This window comes from Sceloporus undulatus, chromosome 3 (assembly GCF_019175285.1).
Source record: "Sceloporus undulatus isolate JIND9_A2432 ecotype Alabama chromosome 3, SceUnd_v1.1, whole genome shotgun sequence".
NCBI lineage: Eukaryota > Metazoa > Chordata > Lepidosauria > Squamata > Phrynosomatidae > Sceloporus > Sceloporus undulatus.
Window position 1 is genome coordinate 47,188,071 of NC_056524.1, and position 21,508 is coordinate 47,209,578.

A 21,508-nucleotide genomic window follows, 5' to 3' on the forward strand; every position below is an offset into this window, starting at 1 on the left:
TTGCACAATTGCTCTGATGATTTTCAGACAATGTTTTGCTTGTCTAGGACTTAACCCATGAAGATCCATGAATGCTTCAGCAACAAACAATTCCCAGGATTTCTCCATGAATTGTTTGTTGCTGGAGCATTCCTGGATCTTCATGGTTTAAGTCCTGAATAAGCGTGATGTGTCTGAAAGTCTTTAGTGTTATCGTGCAACTTTGCAGAGAGTATGCCTTTTACACGTGGCTTCCTCCCCCCATCTGATAATCTCCTATGAGATTGTATTGATTGTTACATTGCATTCTCTGTCTGCAGTGTTTAAAGCATAACAAAATAGGCTACAGCCTAATTGTTACAACTCTAAAGTAAAAATAATTTATACTAGACTGTGTAAATTGGGGGAGCTACTGAGAAAAATGACCACTATCCTATTCTATCTTGGGTATGACCCAATAGCAAATCCTACAGACAAAGACCAGGGATTAGTCGGGTGCTGGGCCTCATTTAAACCAGAGACAGGAAGAATCCACAAGTGTCAGAAAACAGTGTCAAGGCTGAACGATCCAGTTCTGCTACAGACTGATGCAAAGTGAGTGAGGAGGATATGATGCTACAGCCAAACATCAATCCAAGGTCTAATCCATCAAGTTCTGAACAACAAACATGCAAGGGAATTGTCCAAATAAGGCTTCTGAAACTAAAGGTTAGTAGCCAGAGAGACAGGTTTATAATCCAAAAACTGAGGTTTATGTTGCTTGGCTGGTTGCGTTCTGGCTTTCTCTACTCATAGCAAATCCTAACTTTTCCTTGCAGCCAGACACTTAGCCTGGACACTTCCAACCATACTCATGACTTCAGTCAGCATTGTTTCTTGTGGACTCAGAGAACATCCAGGCTCCTTTTTGAATTCTGGAGCTGAATTGTCTCTCTGAAGGGATGCAGTCTCAGATAGCCCCAAGAGTCCTTAGTCTTCAGAGGCAGTCTGGTTCTAGAAGATCAAAATCCTACTTGCTGCAGGAGTTTCCTGACAGAACTAGGACAGATCCTGGCTCTTGTCCTACATTTTAACACCACAATATTGCAAATGTAACTGTAATGTGAAACTGTGGGGAGCTTAATTCTCTGGAACAAAATGAAGAGTGGAACAAACATTGAAGAAGATCCATGGTTCTCCACTGTAGATGCAACAGTTTGCTTTGCTAGCAGTGGCAAATGTGGAAGTAGAAGATATGGCGCCCAGCCTGTCTAAATGTACAAAATGAGATAAGAATAAGGAAGATGGTAGCCAAGATATTTCTACTAAAGAATGAGGACACTTTTTGAGAATTTTTTTCAGCTGCATAAAGACTAGGCTATAGCAGTAGCCCCTTTAGATGCAGAACTTCCTACTTGGACTGTAAAAATCTCTAATATAGAATAATCCGCTAATGAAATCTTAATTTTAAGTCCAATGCATGAAGAAAGATGGGTGAATTAGAAGATATGAACATAGATTTTCAAGCTAAGATTTATGATATTGAAAACAAAGGTAAAATATAGAACATCAAATTGCACTGGCTGATACAGAAAGTAGAAAATAGTCATCTCATTGCAAAGGTGACGTTGTTCTGAGTAGGTGCATAGAGATCTCAAAACAGAGGCTTAAGGACATGATAAAGAGATTTGCATGGTATCACTGAAAACTGGACTCTGAATGTGAAACAATTTGAGTAGTTGGAATGTAATAGATTAAAAGCCTCAGCATTCCAAGATTTGCTGGCTGACAATCTACACAAAAGGAGATTGGTGAGACCATTTGCAGAAGAACATAAGAAATCTATTAACAAATACAAGTGGGGGGTCCTTCTCAAAATAATTGCTTATTATAACAGAAGATATCTTAATATCTTGCTGATATCTGTGAAACCCTCAACATTGGGGTCCTAATTGAAACAGGGTGTACAGACAGAGCAGCCACAAAAGGTCCTTTAACTAGAGCCATTTGGAATACAGGAGCGGAGGGAAAAGATGGCAGTATAAAATGGAGACATCTAGCTAACTGTATAAAGAAAGTTTAATTGTGCCATTCTGTTTGCTGAGAAAATGTTATTTGCCCAAGGTTACTTAGGCCTTGTCTACACAGGTCAGTTAAATAAGTTTCCCCCACAACCTCACCACAACTTGTCTACATGATGCTGGGCCAAATCCCCAATTCGAGTGCAAGAATGTCTTCATGATGTGAGGCTAGTTCCGCACTGAATCCACCCTTTTCCTGCCCAAACTGTTCAAAATAACTCACCTTTGGCTCTGTATTTTGCAAAAAAATCTGGAGTGCTCCATAGCTGTTTACACATGCATCCTGCTGTGCCATTCAGCACCGTGACTGCTGGTGTGAGTTGCGCCCTCTGAGGTCATAACAAGGCACCCAGCCATGTGATCAATGCTGAACGTCTCATACTTGACCTCAGAGGGGTCAACTAGGGCCAGTAGTGGTAGCACAGTGGAACACATGTGTAGCCAACCGCCCAGTGTTGCTACCAAGTGCAGAGGAAATGGGGGGAATTTGGGACAGCTCTAGGGCCAGAATATACTGGGAGCAGCCTGGAGTATTCTGGCCAGTATAGATAGGCCACCAGTGGGTCTAGATGACTGAGCAGAGATTCAAACCTCGTTCTTCAAAGTCCTAGTCCAATGCTTAAACCACTATGCCATGCTGGTTCAGTTACATGCTGTAATAACTAAAAATAGTAGGTTATATTTTCAAAAATTATTGAGAATCCCACTGGTGCATGATGCTAGCATTTCCACTCCCCCCCCCCACTTCCAGGTTAGTACAGTAGTGGGAAGAGAAGGCAAGCAAAAGCTACCAACTCCAAGCAATATGTTTCTCCAGTACCTTATTTCATGGCCACAGTACCCACAACCTTTTTGCACCTGCTGCCAATGCCTAGACAGTGGAGTGAGATACCAGGGTTCCAGTCACTGCCTTCTACATTAAGTACTGTTTCCTGAGCAAATGCATAATCATTCCCTACAGGACAATTCTCTAGATCATCTATCACACATCATCATCATCATCACTGCCACCTATTTTAATGTGGTGGATGAAATTCAATAAGGCAACACTACTTGAGAAACAGAATTCAGTATTGTCCAATAGGATAAAGAGTTTCAGGATTTCCTCATAACACAGCTCCTGTTTCTCCAAGTAATCAAATGATTAATGTTAATTGATAAGGGCTGCTGTGTTCAAATGTAGATAAACCAGTGGTAATGCTTGTGTCTGAAAAATACTTTATGAAGTTGTGAAAGATAAAAATTTGCTCTAGAAACAGTAGAAGCAAAATTTAGACCTGAACTACTTTGCTTTTCTCAGTTGAATGAAAGGAAACATCTGTGAACAGCATGAAACTATGATGACGTAAATATTGCCAGCTTTTCTTTGAAAAGAATGGTCTATAAAGTTTTGAATAATGGACAGTATTTCAAATTTAGAAGAATCTTTCCTTCTGTCCCCTTGCTTCTGTGACCTTGTAGCCTGGGCAGTACAGCAGTACAGAATAGAATTACACTGTGTTGAAATTCCTATGACAGCCACCAGTTCAGAAATAGAACTCAGTCAGGGAGAAACCCACCCTCTCAGTAATTTTTCCCAGAAGGGTAAATTTGAGCGAAGTAAATGTGGATTGGTTTAGAAGAGGTAATTTGTTCAGGGGGCTTTAAGATTGTTCAGCTGTATAGCACATGAAATGGAATATACCGAAGCATTAAGATATTTCAAAGAAAGAGAGAGAGAGAGAGAGAGAGAAAGGATGAGAATGGGAATGGGAATGTTATGCCATACAAACTCATACATCTAAAACAGATCAGACCAGGAAAAGCCTTATATAGTTTAGTTTTGCAGTTATGCAGTAGAAGTTTTTTTGGCTAGTGTTTAGTTTTGTAGATTTAGATTTATAGGATGTTTTCCTGCCTCTCTTCTGTCTATGGTATGCAAGGAGCAAGTGGCCTCTTTTCTCTAAATACTGTCTGTAGGGATTAGTGAAGTTGGCAGAGTTTTTGTGAATAATCAGAGATGGAAACATGGATCCTTTTCATTGGAAATATTACTCACCAGTATTTTTATTTTGTTTTTTAAATTAAAATCTTATTTTTATCTGTTGTGAGCTGCTCAGAGCACCTTGTTTTGAGAAATATTGAAGAGACAAGAGAAAAATATTATGTAAATAAAGTGACTTCCTAGAGTAAAAGTGTACAAGGCATGCCTCATTTCATAAATAGGAAATATTGAGTGTTTGGGAAGCCAAGGGGAATTAACTAACAGGATGTACAGACTGGCATTTTTGACCAGCAACAGGGCAGAGTGGGGGCATGGTGTCCGTACAACACACGCCCTTACTCCACACCATGTTGGCATGTTGCCATGCGCCACACCACACGGCAGGTGGCATCATGGCACTTCTCTGGTGTTGTGTCCAGATGAAACAGTGCCAAAGGAGTGCAGAAAAGCTATGGTGGCAGCAGTTATAGTGCCCTTTCCATGGTGCTAGAGCCACTTTTTGCAGCTCCTTTTTGTGCCACGGAAAGGCCAGATCAGGGCCGTAATGTGCGGTTGCTGTGGCTCTGATCTAGTACTCTGTACATCCCCTAAGATAATATAAAATTCAAATTTATGTTAGGATTAAAAACTCAAACATACTTGGAAATAAATAAATGTAAGCAGTAAGACTTACCTCCTAATAAACAGTTAGGATGGAACTGGGAATGTAGATTCAAGTTTTAGTCCCATATACACTTAGAATCATAGAGTTGGAAGAGACCACAAGGGTCATCCAGTCCAACCCCCTGCCATGCAGGAAATCTAAATCAAAGCACCCCCAAAAGATGGCCATCCAGTCTCTGTTTAAAGACCTCCTAGGAAGGAGACTCCACTACACTCTGATGGAGTTTGTTCCACTCTCGAACAGCCCTCAATGTCAGCTTGCATCTATTGCTCCGGGTCCTAGTCTCTGGAGCAGCAGAAAACAAGTTAGTTCCCTCCTCAATATGATATCCCTTCAAATATTTAAACAGTGCTATCATATCACCCCTTAACCTTCTCTTCTCCAGGCTAAACTTCCCCAGCTCCCTAAGTCGTTCCTCATAGGGCATGGTTTCCAAACCCTTCACCATTTTAGTTGCTCTCCTTTGGACAAGCTCCAATTTTTCTGCATACTGGTTCCAACTATTACTGTACTTCCCTTGATTTAGTCACTATACTTCTATTGAAGCAGCCTAAAATCGCATTGGCCTTGTTAGCTGCCGCATCACACTGTTGACTCATGTTCAACTTGTGGTCTACTTGGACTCCCAGATCCCTTTCACACGTAGTTTCATTCAGCCAGGTGTCACCCATCCTATATCTGTGCATTTCATTTTTCTGCCTAAGTGCAGTACCTTACATTTCTCTGTGTTGAATTTCATTTTGTTAGCTTTGGCCCAGCTTTCTAATCTATTAAGGTCATTTTGAATTTTGATCCTGTCCTCTGGGGTATTAGCTACTCCTCCTAATTTTGTGTCACCTGCAAATTTGATAAGTATGCCCCCAATTCTGTCATCCAAGTCATTGATAAAGATGTTCAATAGCACTGGGTCCAGGACAGAGCCCTGTGGGATCTCACTGGTCACTTTTCTCCAGGATGAAAAGGAGCCATTGGTGAGCACCCTTTGGGTTTGACCAGTCAATCAATTACAAATCCATATAACAGTTGCCTTGTCTAGCCCACATTTCACTAGCTTGTTTGCAAGAATGTCATGGGGAACCCTGTCAAAAGCCTTACTGAAATCAAGATATACTATATCCACAGCATTCCCTTCATCTACCAAGCTGGTAATTTTATCACAAAAAGGGATTAGATTTGTCTGGCAAGTCTTCTTTCTCTGAAATCCGTGTTGACTTTTTGTGATTATGGCATTGTTTTCTAGATGTTCACAGATTCTCTGTTTAATGGTCTGCTCTAAAATCTTTCCTGGTATTGACATCAGACTAACTGGACGATAATTTTTGGGATCCTCTTTTTTCCCCTTTTTGAAGATGGGGACAACGTTTGCCCTCCTCCAGTCTGCTGGGACTTCTCTTGTTCTCCAGGAGTTCTCAAAGATTATTGCCAATAGCTTCGATATTACATTTGCCAGTTCTTTTACTTGGCAGTAAGTCACATTTTCCTTTATAGATTGTACTTCTGAGTAGATAATGCACATGTTGGAACAATTTCCTAAATGTTTATGTATTCTGCTAGAACAAACTGCTTCCCAAAAATTGTCACTAATGCTTGCATACCTGTCAGGGATTGCATTCTTCTTCTTTGGACTTAGTTGAACTATATTCCTCCTGGCCTCTAGCTAAATTTTGGCCATGCTTTTCATCAGCCCCAAATATTTCTTCTTATTACTTGATCAAGTGCCTGATCAAGACTTCTGGGAAACTGACAGATAATCTGCATAAGGATATCTGTATTACTACTCAACAACTATTATCAACCACCGTTAAGGTAATGATTACTCTTTATACTTCATTTCCCCATTTTTGCATCCCTCCACTGATTCTTCAGTCATACATCCATTCAAAACACCTACTCAGGTATGTGTATAATAATCTGCTAAATGAAATAAAAATCTTGCTTTTTATTAAAGCCTTCAAGCCAAACTGATTTTTCCCAGGCTGCACATGTATTATAGTTATATTGTTCAAGATTGTTTACTGTTTTTCAATAGTCTGTTTTTAAATTGAGAGACTATTTAATATATTTGTAATCTTTTAAACCTTCTGTAATTATTTATTGTTTTAAGTTAATTTTATTGTAAGCCACACTGCAATCTTTGGATAAATGGCAGGATTTAAACATTTAAAGAAAGTAAATGCCAAGTGGTGGAGGACTGGCTAAGAGCAAAGACAGGGAACTTTTGCTCTTACATATATTTTTGATTTCAACTCCCAGAAGATCCAGCTAGCATTGCCAGTGGTGTGAGGTAATGTCTGATGAAGCAAAGGTTCTCCAGCCCAAACATAAAGGAACAGCAGTAATGGAGTATAGGAGATGAACCAATTAACTAGGACTAAAAAACAGCAACAATGTACAGTCGTTCCTCCTCATTCGCGAACTCGGCATTCACGAATTTGGTTATTCACAGGGTCTCTCCTGATCCCTCCGATGCCTGGAACTGCGGCACAAGTTTTCTCCTCCCCTCCGATGCCTGGAACAGGGTTATCTGTACAATTTTCACATTCGTGAAGGTCCTTCACCCCTAACCCCTGTGAATACGGAGGGATGACTGTAGTGGATGGAGTCAGTTGAATCAGAAGTTGGAAAATTCCTTAAATGATGAATGAGTAACTCCAGAGGCAGGAATAAGAAAGAAGCTGAGACCACACTGATGACAAATTGCATACTGAGGGTACTGAACTCCAGCTAGAAGAAAGACTGGAAATAAAGCCATCTGAACCAGTAAACTGGGATGCAATCTAGCAGGGAAATTATTAGTGTTAATTTTGCTGCTTGAGGTGAAGAATGAATGACTCAGGCCCGTTCCGCACAGGTGTAAAGTACGTCCCCAGGATGTACTAGGGTTAGGAAAGTCTCTCATTCCAAGTAGAAATGTTTATTGGACTGGAAGTTCACTCATTCCTCATCACCAGTGATGAGAAAATGTCCTTCATCATATCTGAAGGCAGCAGGCTGATGCAGAAGGTGCAGGAAAAGCATCCTGATGCTGCCTCCCAGCATTTTGCAGGCAGAAGCAGCCATGCAAGACTCTGAAGGCTTTGGGGAGGAAGGAGACTTTGGAGCTCCATGTGGTAGCTGCCAGTTTGACTTTAAAAACTTGGGGGCTTGCAGGGATCTGGCTGGATGGCGGGGATAAAGGTAGTTCTCCCCCATGCACATACTAGGTGACACCCACTTTAGGCACACCATTAGCTCCACTTTTTCTATAAACAAACCTTGGGACTGCGCACATGTGGGCATGAGGTTTCAAGCGAGCCTTGCAGGCAAGAAGAATTGACAAAAGAGCAGGCCCATAATTAAATTAATGGAACTTGTCTGTAATTTGCAAGGCTTGCATCAGTTCTTCCTACAGAGATTCACATGTTTACAGTTTATCCAATCCATAAAGTAAGTAGTGGCTTCTTTTATTGTTTTTGAAATATCTCTTTAAAGGAACAGAAATTAATAGCAATATTAAATTTTACAAACAATACATTGAAGTAAACAAAAATACATTTCTCTGGATTTTTTGGTCCGGACCTGTACTTAGCTGCTGCAAGGATGAAGGATAACAGGAAATGAAAGGCTCTAACAATGTACAGAATTTAAAAAGGGATAAACAAAACTGTATTTTATATTATCGTTTTTAAGAGAAAGTGTTGGTGTAATATCAAGGTTCACAGTTAATATAGATTCAAGTTCTCAAAAGTTCTACTATCTTAGGATAGTAGTATATAATTGTGTACACTGCAGATTATAGTTTCCAAAAAATGTAAAGAATGAAACTATTTACATGTAATGTAAAGAAGGGAAAAAACAATCAGGGTTAGACTGGCCTGGCTTGCAACTTGTGATGGATTTACTGAAACTGATATGTGATAGAGCGATTTTGTGAAAGAGATAGATAATAGCAAATTGGCCATAACAACAATAAATTCAAAAACATTTGTATACAGAAAATGTTTTAAGTATGCATTAAGCATATACACTAAGAGTACACTTTATTTTAAGGACTGTTATAACACATTTTGGCATTTGCTGCATTTTATACAGTATATTTTATCTGAGTAACTTTTGTGATGTTTTCCCTAAGATTACAAATTATATATAATTCCTTAACCGCGTGACAGGGAAATAAGATGAGGATGATAATCCAAAATGCAATGCATTTTAGCATTTGGTCTGAAATGAGTCCAGTAGTCAGAACCAGCTACACAACCATTCCAAGTGGTCATTTGATGTGGGCTATTTTTAGATACAGCATGCTGTGTACTACATTGTGACCATTTTGCCTTAGGGGAAATAGTGGTAACTCTTCCAGAAAAGAACACAATAGCAAGCAGTGGTCCTGAAAGAGTGTGTGTAAATATATAAAGTTAGAAATACTCGAGCCTTGGGACTGTCTCAATTTCTGCTGTACAGGACAAATAGTATCACTGGCTTCCTTCCTTTCTTCCTTCCACAGCAGGCAACAGCTGTTGTAAACACTGACCTCAGATGTCTGGATCATGGTATTCTCCACTCCCTGAGATATCTCCAATACTGTCCTTCCAATCCTAATGCATGTTTAAAGCTCACTGGTAGTTCAGCCATGTGAAGAAAGCATGAATATATGTAAAATATCTGAAACGATGTCATGTAGAAGATGGAGTGAGCTTGTTTGCTGCTGCTCTATAAACTAGAAAATGAACCAATGCATTCAAATTCCAAGAAAAGAGATTCTACCTTTACTGTAAGAGGTAAGAACTGTTCATCAATATAGGGAGCGGGGATTCTCCTTCTTTGAGTTTGGATGGGCATCTTTTTTTGCTGTAGTTATTCCTGCATGGCAGAAGGTTTGAGTAGATGGCCTTTGTGGCCTCTTTCAGTTCAAAGATTCTATGAATAAATACCCAAAATAGCCTTAGGGTAGCACACACTTGGCAAATCCAGGTAGAAGCACACATTTTCATCCTTCCAAGTTTAATTATATTACTTCCTGTATTTTAAAAAACTGCAAATCCAATTTTGTCACCATTAAAAATGAGCATGGAATTTATCTTCCTGTCTGGGAAATCATATCGCTTGCCAGCTTTCCTATGGATAAACAAAGTTTCATCTGCAGATTGGCTGACAATGTTCCATTTGATGAGGAACTAGAACAACAGACTAATGTCACATACAAGATAGGTCTTCTCCAGCAGGCTCTGTGTGATGCCTATAATTAGGGTTGCCATAAGTCAGGACCTCCAAACTGGGACAAATGTAGGACAAATGTAGGATAACATTTTCAAATGTAGGACACATTTTTTAAAATTGGAGGACACATGAAAAAAATTGGTGATTTTTTTAAAAAATGTTAATATAAATGCATGTTTCTTAGGCATGATCAAAATGGAGGACATTTTGGCATTATTTCTAGACAGATAAAAATAATATAAAATAAAAAGGTTGCTTATTTTTAATAATAAAAATAAAAATAAAATATAAAGGAAGGGTTGTTTATTTTTAAGAATAAAAACAAAAATAAAATATAAAGGAAGGGCTGTTTATTTTTAAGATTAAAAATAAAAATAAAATATAATGGAAGGGTTGTTTATTTTTAAGAATAAAAAATAATTAAAAAATAAAAGGAATAAGGCAGAGCTGAAGTGGCCACTCACCTCTCCACTTCCTCCTCCTCAGCATCATTTGGAAATGGCGCTCTCCCCTCCCCCTGGCCCAGAGGCCTACCCTCATTGGTCCTCCTCTCTGCCTCCTCCTCCTCCTCCTCCTCCTCCAAAGCTCTTTGGCACTGGCCAATGGCACATTGGGGCTGGAAACAGCCCCGCCCCTGCTCTTCAGCCATTGGCCAGCCAGCCAAAGGGGACGAGCTCCCCCTTTCCAGCCCCTTTCCGCGGGCACGCTAGCAGGAAAGCGCGCGCTGTTGCAGCTGCGCGGGGCTAGAAAAGAGGAGCTTGTCCCCTTTAGCTGGCTGGCTGGCTGGCCAAAGAGGACGAGCTCCTCTTTTCTAGCCCCGCGTGCAGGCGCACTAGCGGGGCAAGCGCACGTTGTTGCCTGCCCAGGCAAGTGCCACGCGGCACAGTCAGGCAGAGGAGGGTGGCGCTGCCGAGGAGGAGGAGGTGGGTGGCCGCCGGCCACGCACATTAGCAGTTGCGGCAATGGCCGCATGAGCAGGCCCGGCGGCCGGGCACAAAGCTGGGATTTTAGACAAACCGGGCCGGGGCGGGGTCCTCCAAAAGCGGGATTGTCCCGGGGGCCACTGGGATATGGCATCCCTACCTATAATGCATTGGCAAGCAAAATGAGCATGCATGTATGAGCTCCTTCACCAGGGCTTCCAGCATGGCCAGCCACACTTCAAAAATGTGTGTCCTTTCTTTTAACTGAAAAAAGCTGTTTGTGCCCTCTATTTAAGGGACAGTTTTGCCAGGTGTAGACCTGAGCTGTTGTAGTCTTAGGAGAGTCCCTGTCACCCAAAAAGTGGATTGTAATGTGTAGGTCACTTCTCAGGAGTTTATCAGACAAGTTAAATTGGAAGTATAATCCAATAGCAATCCAAACGCAATCATGGGGTTTAACGTTATTGTGTGATAGACTACCAAACGCAATTTTGGGCAATGGCAAGCTATTTTCAGGCAATGGGAGGTCAGTTCGAACACAATTCGAATTCACGTAAATTCGCTGAACTAGCTAATTCATGTGAATGCGTTCTGGCCCCACTTTCTTTTCATTCGAAATTAAGCAAAATTCCTTACATGTGATAAACTCCGAAGTGTCTCACTTTGCTGATACTTTGGGCTTCAAATGTGAAGTTATTTCCTTTTGTCATGGGAAAAACAGATTGTGATACATTTAAACTATTCTCAAAGAGCATTGTGTTCTGAGATCTTTCACAATAAGATGCTTCTACAAGCTATTGTTTTCATTTTTCTGCAGCAACTTGTCTCCCATGATCTCAGCGTACTTTTAAACATCAATTTTCACCACTCCCTCCACCCTTTCCTTACCCCATGAGGTTAGTTAATGAGGTAAGGGAAAGCAGAATTGGCCCATACAACAAAAAGATTTGTTTTCTCTTCAAATAACTTCTGTAATTCAAGCAGAATTCTCAAATAGAATACTTTTAAAATTCCTACATAGAGCCATTTTGCAGAGTACTGTTCTTGTTCATATTTGCATTTATGTATGAGCTCAGGAACTTTTTTTGTGTGATGTAGCAATGGTTTTTCAAGTGTCTCTTTGGGATTTAACCACTGGCTGAAGTCCCTGGATCTATATTTTAATTTCTCCTAATAACTGCTGGACTTGTTGAATCCTGACCTCCAAGTTTAATGGTTTAATAGATACAAGAATTTAATATGTCAGTCTTCTGAACCTGGAGCCTGCCATTTGTTTTGGACTATAGTCCCCATAATCCTCATCTGAATGGCTAATGACAGATCATGGGAGCTGAAAAAAGCCAGTTGGTACATGCCAGATAGAGGGAGCCTATTATAAGTGCTGGTCAATTTCTTATAATAAAAATTGACCATGGTTATTTACTATTTGTAGTCCTGTTCAAGACCTACAAATTTAAAAATAAGTGCTTGTATATGACACAACATTTATGGGAGGAACACTATATTAATTTATATCCTAATTAAAAGATGCACTCATATAATAGAATCATAGAATCGTAAAGTTGGAAGAGACCGCAAGGGCCATCCAGTCCAACCCCCTGCCATGCAGGAACTCTCAATCAAAGCATCCCTGACTGATGGCCATCAAGCCTCTGTTTAAAGACCTCCAGAGAAGGAGACTCCACTACACTCTGAGGGAGTGTGTCCTCTATCAAACAGCACTTACTGTCAGGAAGTTCCTCCTAATGTTGAGCTGGAAACTTTTCTGGTAGCTTGCATCCACTGTTCCAGGTTCTGTTCTCTGGAGCATCAGAAAACAAGCTTGCTGCCTCCTGAATATGACATCCCTTCAAATATTTAAACAGGGCTATCATATCACCTCTTAACCTTCTCTTTTCCAGGCTAAACATCCCCAGCTCCCTGAGTCTTTCCTCATAGGGCATGGTTTCCAGACCCTTCACCATTTTAGTCACCCTCCTTTGGACACGCTCCAGTTTCTCAATGTCCTTTTCAGTCTTTATAGAGTCTGTCCCCCTTTTCGCTCATTATTTGGCATTTTAGTACCTAATGGAAATGTCAGTATGATGTGGTATTGAGAGGATGCCATGCCATTATCATGCCTCAGTACTGTGTAGCCAGGGTACCCATGTTCATCCATCCCTGTTTACCATACAGGATGAAGGACTCCTATGAGCACAAAGTATAGGTTTATTCCGATTCCCCAGACCCTCTACAGATATGTTTCTGATTTGTCAGATTTTGTAGTTTGGTTTTCACATCACTTTGGATTTCAGTATTCTCAGAGGAAATTAGAACTGTCAATTTATAATTGCTGCCTATTGATATTTGACGCTTACTACCAAGTGAATTACAGACTTTAAAACGACAATGGCAACCTTGATATCATAAGACCTATCTCCTCACCAGAAGCCTGCCAAATCTGTGATCTGATGAATGTAAATCATGAGCTACCTATTATGCACTGACTGGGCTTTGATAAGCTTTCTGTTTTGGCAGGTTGAGGCAGGAAGCATAAACAGGAAGTTCATGCATATATAGATACAAGTAGCACTTTGCAACCAAATGTTAACATGTGTGGAATGCTCCGCATCAGGTTCATGACTAGCCAGTCATACCTTCATCCAGTTTATTCGATTTAATTCCTCAGCCATGGAAACTCACTGGGTAGCCTTGGGCAAGTCACACTTTCTCAGCCTCAGAGGAAGGCAAGGACATATCTTGCCAAGAAAATCCTATGCTAGGTCCACATTACGATCATTACCATAAGTTGGAATTGACTTGAAAGCACAAAACAACAGCAACTCACTATTTCCCACCCTTGAGAATCAGTCTTTGATCATACTCAGTCCTGATTGAGCTGTTCTTCCCCTTTCCATGTTTTTTTTGCCCCACTTTGGGGATATTAGTGATTTTGCAGTCCTTTGGTTTCCACCAAGCCTGCAAATACCTCCTTTATCATGCATGGATAGTTTGCATATGTGTAGGCTTATGCGCGCGCACACCCACACACACACACCTACTGTAGACTGCCAGTAATTGCCTTTCTCAGTCTTGTTTACTGTTCCTGGCAGAAATCCACCAAGGTCTCAAACCGAATTCTTTTCAAGCATTAATACATGAAGTCTTTTTCAAGTGGAGCTCCCAGAAATTAAACCTGAAACAATCTGCATACAAAGCATGTGCTCTCTCATTTACTTATGGCCTCATCTCTATTATTTGACCCTTGGGAGTCACCTGGAAAATGCATTTGTACATTTAGATACGGGAGATGGCATAACATCTAATGGAATGGTATGATCTTTTTTTCTCTACAGGAAACATTTAATTCCCACATCTCAGATCTGTGTGAAACTGCTTGGGGAAAATGCTTAGTCTATTATTTTAAAGCATTACACCTCGAAAAACTTAAATTGATGAGTCAATAGCTTAAGCTTTAAGTAATGCAGTTAAAGCTACCGTTGACAAGATGGTTTGCATTGAAAAGAATTTACAAAATCTATATGTGTAATAGTTCCATTAAAGCTGCTTCACACTTTGATACATCAACACACACTGACCACAATGTGTTTTGCTACTCCATGTGTGGCACACACAAGAAAACCACAGCCAACCTTGGGTCTTTTATGAGTCTAACATCATGATATAGGTTTAGAACATGTTCCCCTCATATTTGCACTTCAGATGTTCTGGAATATATTTTTAATGTTACAAGAAACCACAATTTGCTCTGTTGGGGCATCAGAAACTCTTTCTGGTTGCCTTTTTGTCCAAATAATTGCTCCAAGCCATTAATTCATCCTGATGTTGGATCCTTGTTTCATAACAAACCAGTCTGCTGTTACTTCAACAAAACAGCCAATTATGGTTTGCTGCAAATGAGGGACAGACAGAAGATTGTTATCTTCTTTTCCTTGGTCTCAAAGGAAGTTGTGAAGAATAAACATGTATGTGTAAAACCTACCATGCAATCACAGTTGATGATCTGAACTGAGGGCACTGCTACACTGCAGAAATAATGCATGGTTTGACACCATGGATCAATGCTATGGAATCCTGGGATTTGTGATCACAGGAGTTCTGTTCCATAGATGGTCAGCCTGCTGATACTGAAGGCTCGCAATAGCTCATATTCTGTAGCAATGAGCCATGGCAGTTAAAGCGGTGTCGAACTGTATTAATTCTGCAGTGTAGATGCAGCCTTAGACAGTGTATGAAGAGACGCTTAATTCTGGAATCTCACTGCACCAGTTTATTAAAAGACAATGGTCTTCTTTCTATACCTCAGAGATAATCCCACAAATTACAAACCATTATTTATCTTCTTTATATACTAAAAACTATTGTGGCAAGTAGAATAAGTGGTCACAGTACAGTACATGAAGGAGGAACAAATACAACTTTTAAATGCACAAAGATCATAATTTCCCAGTCTATCAGAATTATTTGAAAGTACTAATCCATCTTATAAAATTGATTGTATTTTGCATAAATATAGTACAGTATACCTAAAAAAAAATCCCACTGCAAAGCATTTTAATACACTTTAAGAAGTTGTGAGATAGAATGAAAATGGTTTTTCAATGGTCAGCTAGTCAAGAGAGAACAAACAAAGAATTAAAAATTAACAGCAACTTTTCATTATGAGGAAACATGGACAGTCATATGTTTCCATGGAGTTCTGTTGAGACTCTTCTATTTTATAAGTTCTCTAAAGCTATGAAGAATGAAGGGTACAATACAATGAAGGCAAAACTAAAAAATGAAGTGCAAAAACACTGAAGGGCTTATCCAAATTCTATGGCAATATGATGATAACTGACTTCAGGGCCAGTAGGTTCAAAAGCAATGCAAAGCAGGGTGAATAGGGCTGTTTTATTTGTGAATACAGTCCAGAAATTGGTTAGTGCAGATGGATAGTTGTGAAGTTGAAGGCAGATGAATAGTTGTTGGAAATATAAGCCCCAAACACATTTAAATGGCATACCCTCCAACATTTCAAAGATGAAAACTGGGACATGTGATCCAAGTAACATCAGTGTGTGATCAAGAGGACCAAAGTTATTAATGAGGAAGAATACAAAAGGTAGGAGAAGTTGCAGCAGTTTGCTTTTGCCTGAATTAAGTTAGCAGTCACTGAGAACAAAGATGGAAAGTAGATGGAAGTGAGATAAACTGGGACACTTTAAAAGCAGCTTTAAAATGGGACACAGAGGATTAATTGGGATTGTTCCTGCCAAATTGGGCCTGTTGGGGAATATGCAGTGTTTTGCTTTCATCAATTATTGGTAGTGGTTAATTTATAGATGCCATGCCAATCTAAACTGCTATGCAAAATCTTTTTTTTTAATCTAAATGGTATGAATCAGGCAAGAAAACATCATCAACTAAATTACTTCCAGAAACTAATCGAAATGAACTATTTCAACACCATCTGCACATTATTTCTTCCTGCTGCTCTAATGTTGATTTTGGGAAACATCTAAAATATGTATTGGGTGTAACCATCTCTAATCAAGCCAAAACAGTGTGGAGTTGCATGAAAGCTAATTAAAGTGGCTCCCATAAGGGGAAGTGAAAGTGTCGTTTTCCGTTGTCTCTATGCCTTAATCCTAGATCTGCAGAAAACTATTTTTATCATTGCACCTGGCAAGGTTATATAGGTCAACATCTTCTGGCCAGTTTTATCAAATGTAGCTCACATATGTTATTTGATGAGAACAATTTTTATTTTAAGTTCACAACACCACAAAACTCTTATTCTAGATAAGAATCTGTATCCTTTACCTTTCTATAATAATTATCCGCTTGAGGAGTGGGATCTAAAGCAACAAGCTCCCAAGTTTATATATCTGAAATGTACTTTTTCTATGGCTTAACTGAGGAAATTTCTTTCATTATTGACCAAGAAGTCAAATCTACAAGTTTATCCTTGTCAGCTACAGAAATCTAGAAATACTTTACCGTACTTATTGTGGGCTGAGAATCTTCAAAAGACTTGTGTTATATTTTAAACTCTTTTCATTAAGGTTAAATTTTATTTTATTTTATTTTTCACATGAATACACAGGTTTGAAAGGTTTCAATATATATAACACTACTACTGTTGACAAACCATAAGATAGGGCAAAAGATTCCATGAGTACTAAATCATAGGGAAAATTGGAATTAGTTTCTACTGGGGAAAAAAATCAGAGGAAAATAAAAATATAATTACTCTGAAGTAATGGAGGTGAAGTGTATCCCTCCCGCTGCTCTTGAATTGCACCTCTTATCAGTTCTAGCCAGCAAACCCAATGGTTAAGACTGTGGGAGCTGCAGTCCAAGAGTAACTGGAGTACAGTACAATGGATCCTTGTTATACGCTGGGGTTTGGTTCCAAGATCCCCCATGTATAACAAAATCCGTGTATGCTCAAGTCCCATTAAGTATAATGACATAGCAAAATGGTGTCCCTAATAAAAAATGGAACATCAAAGTAAATTTATACTTTTTTGGAACATTTTCAAACCGTGTATGCTTAAATCCGTGTATAAAAAATCCGTGTATAAGAAGGGCCGACTGTGCCATTCTTTGCCCACCCCTGCTCTAAACCCTGTAGTGACATCTTGTAATATAATATCTGGATCTAATATTCTAGATCTAGAATGTTATTATTGCCCCAAACCAAATAAATATCCACCTTTACCTCTCTACTCTTCTCTCTTTCCTGATGAGCTCTGGAACATATAGGAAAAGGGAACTGAGAAAACTGTGCTTCTGTTCTGATGGCCTGGATGTGGCCACTGTTTATTCTAACTGTGTAAGCTGTTTTTGTGCATGTGATTCTCTGCACAGTAATTAATATCTTGTGATTCGATTTGCTGCCAGCCCCAAAATAATAATAAAAAAGATTTTGCTTTTAGAAATTGTACTTTTTAAAAAAGATATATCTAAGTTTATATACACACACACTCTCAGTATGTTCTCTGGAAAAGAATCTGCAAGATATATCTTTCGAGAGAGAGATTACAATGAAAGGATGAAAAAGGCCAAATGCAATCAGTCTTCTGAAACTTCAATATGCAATTTGATTTGCAACTGTTTTCTTCTCAAATAATAGTTCATAATGGACGTAACACATCTTGAAATTGATTCTTCTGGGAGTGATCATGTTTTGCTTAGCTGTTTGTCTTTGCTGGCTTGGGTGAGAACTTCCAGCCCTTCCTTTATGTACTTTTTCTTAAGGACAAGGCTGGGAATCATGTATCCCTGATCTTTCCACACTGAACTGTGATTCCTAGCATATGTAACTAGCATAGCTATTGGTGAAAAATGCTGAAGAGCTGATATCCAATAACACCTGGAGGGCTACACTATTTCCGCCTTGCTTTAGGGTGTGATAGAATACAGACAGAGAGAAATTAGAGGTCTTTCCAAATGATAGATCAAGGCCCATCTTTTCTTTTTGCAATTTGTTTTTCAATCACAGTAGCACGATATCTTGACTGGGCAGTGTGCATTTTAACCAGTGTGTGTGTGTGTGTAGCTTCCCTTTGCCTAGTACCCTTCCCCCCCTTTTAATAACAAACATGCATGCTATCTTAGAATTAGGTGCTCTACCTTGAAAATTTTTACAACAACCCAAGGTGAAAGGCTTACAACATGGCAACACATATCACCGAGGGAGAGTAGAAGGTCCATTTAGCCACTTAACAAAAGATCAAACTAAATAAATACTTTCATACTAGGGTTATGGAGGCAATGGAACAAAAGAGATGTGTAACCTGTGAAGAATTAATCTGTTTTTAGAAACCTTTAAAAACAATCACAACATGTTATAGCCACAAAGCCAGAGCTGGACCTCTTCACCAAATGTACCACAATCCCCTCCACACAACCATATTCCATAGCAGTCACAATAGAAATGAATGCTTTGCCTGAAGGATAAGCTACAAAATAGCTTGGTTTGCCATCTTTGCCAAAAGAAAAAAAAAAGAACACTTAGCTGAGAAAAATAGATAGCACACAAACAATCTGCAATTATTATGCAATAACTCCACCGTGCACCCTAAGACTACACTGAAGTTATCAGAATTAGATACCAAGTTACGTTCATACAGTAGGAATCTAGAAGTAAAGAGAGTGATAAAGGTATGAGCTGTTGACTGTTATGGCACAAAGAACTCATGCCTTCTTTATAATGTATAAACCTTTATAATATCTATTTTCTTCTTCTTTTTTTAAAAAAAATGTACACTTGAAAAACACATATGTAAACCTAAAGAATTTTGCATTTACCTACAATCCAAACCATCAGGTCCTTTTAATCTCTGGGATTCTGCAAACAAATCTGTCTTCTCACACAGTATTCAACCACCTCCCTCTAGATATCAACCTACAACTTGCATATCAATATCTAAGAGGATGATAAGCCATATAGAGAAAGTTAAGCTCACTTAGGTCCTGCTGATAGAACATCAGTACTCTAAACTTTATTCAAAAGACACACATAAGAAACTAGAGCGGGAATAAAATGTTTGCTTTTGAACTAAGATTTATAGAGTTATCTACCTTATTGGTTTTTTTTTCTTGGCAGGACTCCTATGCCTTTAAGATACATGTGTCAGGCAGAAACCCGACAACTACCTGACTAATGCCTTTTCATGATAAGAAATACTTCACCTGTTGGATTTTCACATTTATAGTGATACAAGACACTAAGAGTCAGGTCAGAAAGAAAGAAAAAGAAAACACTACATATGACCACGGGTGAGCGATAAGAAGCTGAGCTCTGAGCAACAATGACAGTTATGAGAATATACAGCTATAACATTCCAAACCGGGGAAAAAGAAGCTTAAGCTTTAGCAGCAGCTTATGAATACTTTATGAAGTTTAACACTGAGTTGCTACATGCTCTCAAAAAAGCATTTGTTTCACTCTAAATAATAGCGACCAATTAAGCATGCATTCCTTAGTGACAGGATCAAAAATGAATGAACTTCCAAGAGTTTCTTGAACAATTTCTGGGGCCAAAACACATCAACTTGACCCGAAGTAAGGGGCAAAAATGCAAGTCTGGCATTTCACCCCTGAGCTAGATCAGAAACTGCAAACCCAGAGAGTCACAGACATGTGGGGACAGTGGACCTAGCCAGTCATTTGAGCTGTTTTTAAGATGATGCACATTTGTTTGAATCAAGTTCTGCAGAAAGAGAGAGAAAAAGAGAGAAAGAAAAGTTTTGTTGTTGTTTACCTCTCTGTTGTGCAGTTGTGGGATGTGCTTGGGAAATACTTGTTCCCCCATCCCTTCCTCTTTCTAGTTTCCCTCTGTCTGTCCTGTCCCTTTGTACAACGCTTCTGACAGGCAAGGGAAAAAAAGGACGCACACTGCTGGGAAGTGTGAATATCCCAGCCACAGCTCAGCTGAGCTTAAACACTGAGAGGAGCCCTATGTGGCCTGCAAGAGAGAAGAAGGAAGGAAGGAGGGGAGGGTGGCGGAGAGGAAGGGAGGGTGGGGAGGGCGGATGAAGGAGGCAAAGCCATCGGGGTTTAAATTTAGACACCAATCTAAACAGATACTGCCTTTCCCAGAGAGGAGGGCACAAGAAAGACTCATACACATAGGGGGCACCAACTCTTCTGTACCTTGTTTGTTTCCTCATTTCTTTCTCAATCTTCTTCATGTTGCATCATCTTTTCTGGTGAGAATGTTTGCTCTGGTACTTTTCCATGGGTTTCTTAAGCTGCATCCACACTGCAGAAATAATTCGCTTTGGTGTCGAACCGGATTATTTCTGCAATGTGGATGTAGCCAAAAGGGTTATTCACACTAAATAACCCAGGTTCCATCTGGGTTAAATCTCCATTGTTCACACACATCCCGAATGCACCTGATTACTTGGGGGGGGGGGGTGCCAAAACCCCCCCCCCCCCATTAAATCTGGGATAATTTATATTAGGTTTTTCCCCATAAAAAAAAAAAAGATCTGCATAGTCGGTAGTGTGAATAATAGAACCGAGATAAAACACTGCATACCAAAAAAGTGTTTCCAAATCCATTCTTATCATCGGCTCCATCTTTATTCAAATCCTTGCATGTGTGAATGACCAAACTCACAGAGATGAACATTGATGCAGATCAATACAGTTCCCTAGTGTGAATAACAACCCCATCACATCATTGCGCTGAAAAAACAAACCCTGACATGTGAATGACCCCTTAGACTCTTTGCTTCTGGCTTTTGCTTTCAAAACGGAAGAGCAGGAGGCTAATAGCTTGGTGGTAGAGCACATGCTTGGTATGTACAAGGTCCTAGATTCAATCCCTGGCATCTCCAAGTAGGGCAGGGAATGCTAAACTCTATACAGCCACTGTCAAACAGTCTCGGCAATAATGGAGTCACAAGACCATTGGTATGACTCAGTATAAGGCAACTTTCGATGACATTGTCTTGATGGAAGTGGATACAGTATTGTCAAATGAATATCCTAGAATCTAAATTTAAGAGGTGAAGTTTAAGAACTTTAATGTCAACCTCTCCCTGGTTATCATATACATTTTATTAATATTTTATGGTGTAAGACCTCAGAATTTTAGGGTCAACAAATTTATTGACTGTGCTTTTTTCCACCACAAGAGTCTGGGTAATTTTTACATTAAGACCATATTAATGTTAAAGAAAGGAGTCGGATGCCAAAGGT

The 21,508-nt window shown here is 39.5% G+C and overlaps 1 protein-coding gene across 2 annotated transcripts in view; it reads right to left on the bottom strand.

Moving 5' to 3' along the window:
- Positions 1 to 20,295, bottom strand: part of RCSD1 (RCSD domain containing 1) — a 44,608-nt gene extending 24,313 nt beyond the window's left edge. Inside the window, exon 1 of one of the 2 annotated variants that reach the window (XM_042460316.1) lies at positions 20,061 to 20,295. In XM_042460316.1, coding sequence (XP_042316250.1) covers positions 20,061 to 20,111 — 51 coding nt within the window. In that variant the 5' untranslated portion in view covers positions 20,112 to 20,295. Of the gene's footprint in view, positions 1 to 2,262; positions 2,368 to 20,060 lie in introns of those variants that run through there. The other variant, XM_042460315.1, reaches the window with a different exon arrangement.
- Positions 20,296 to 21,508: the final 1,213 nt, after the last annotated feature.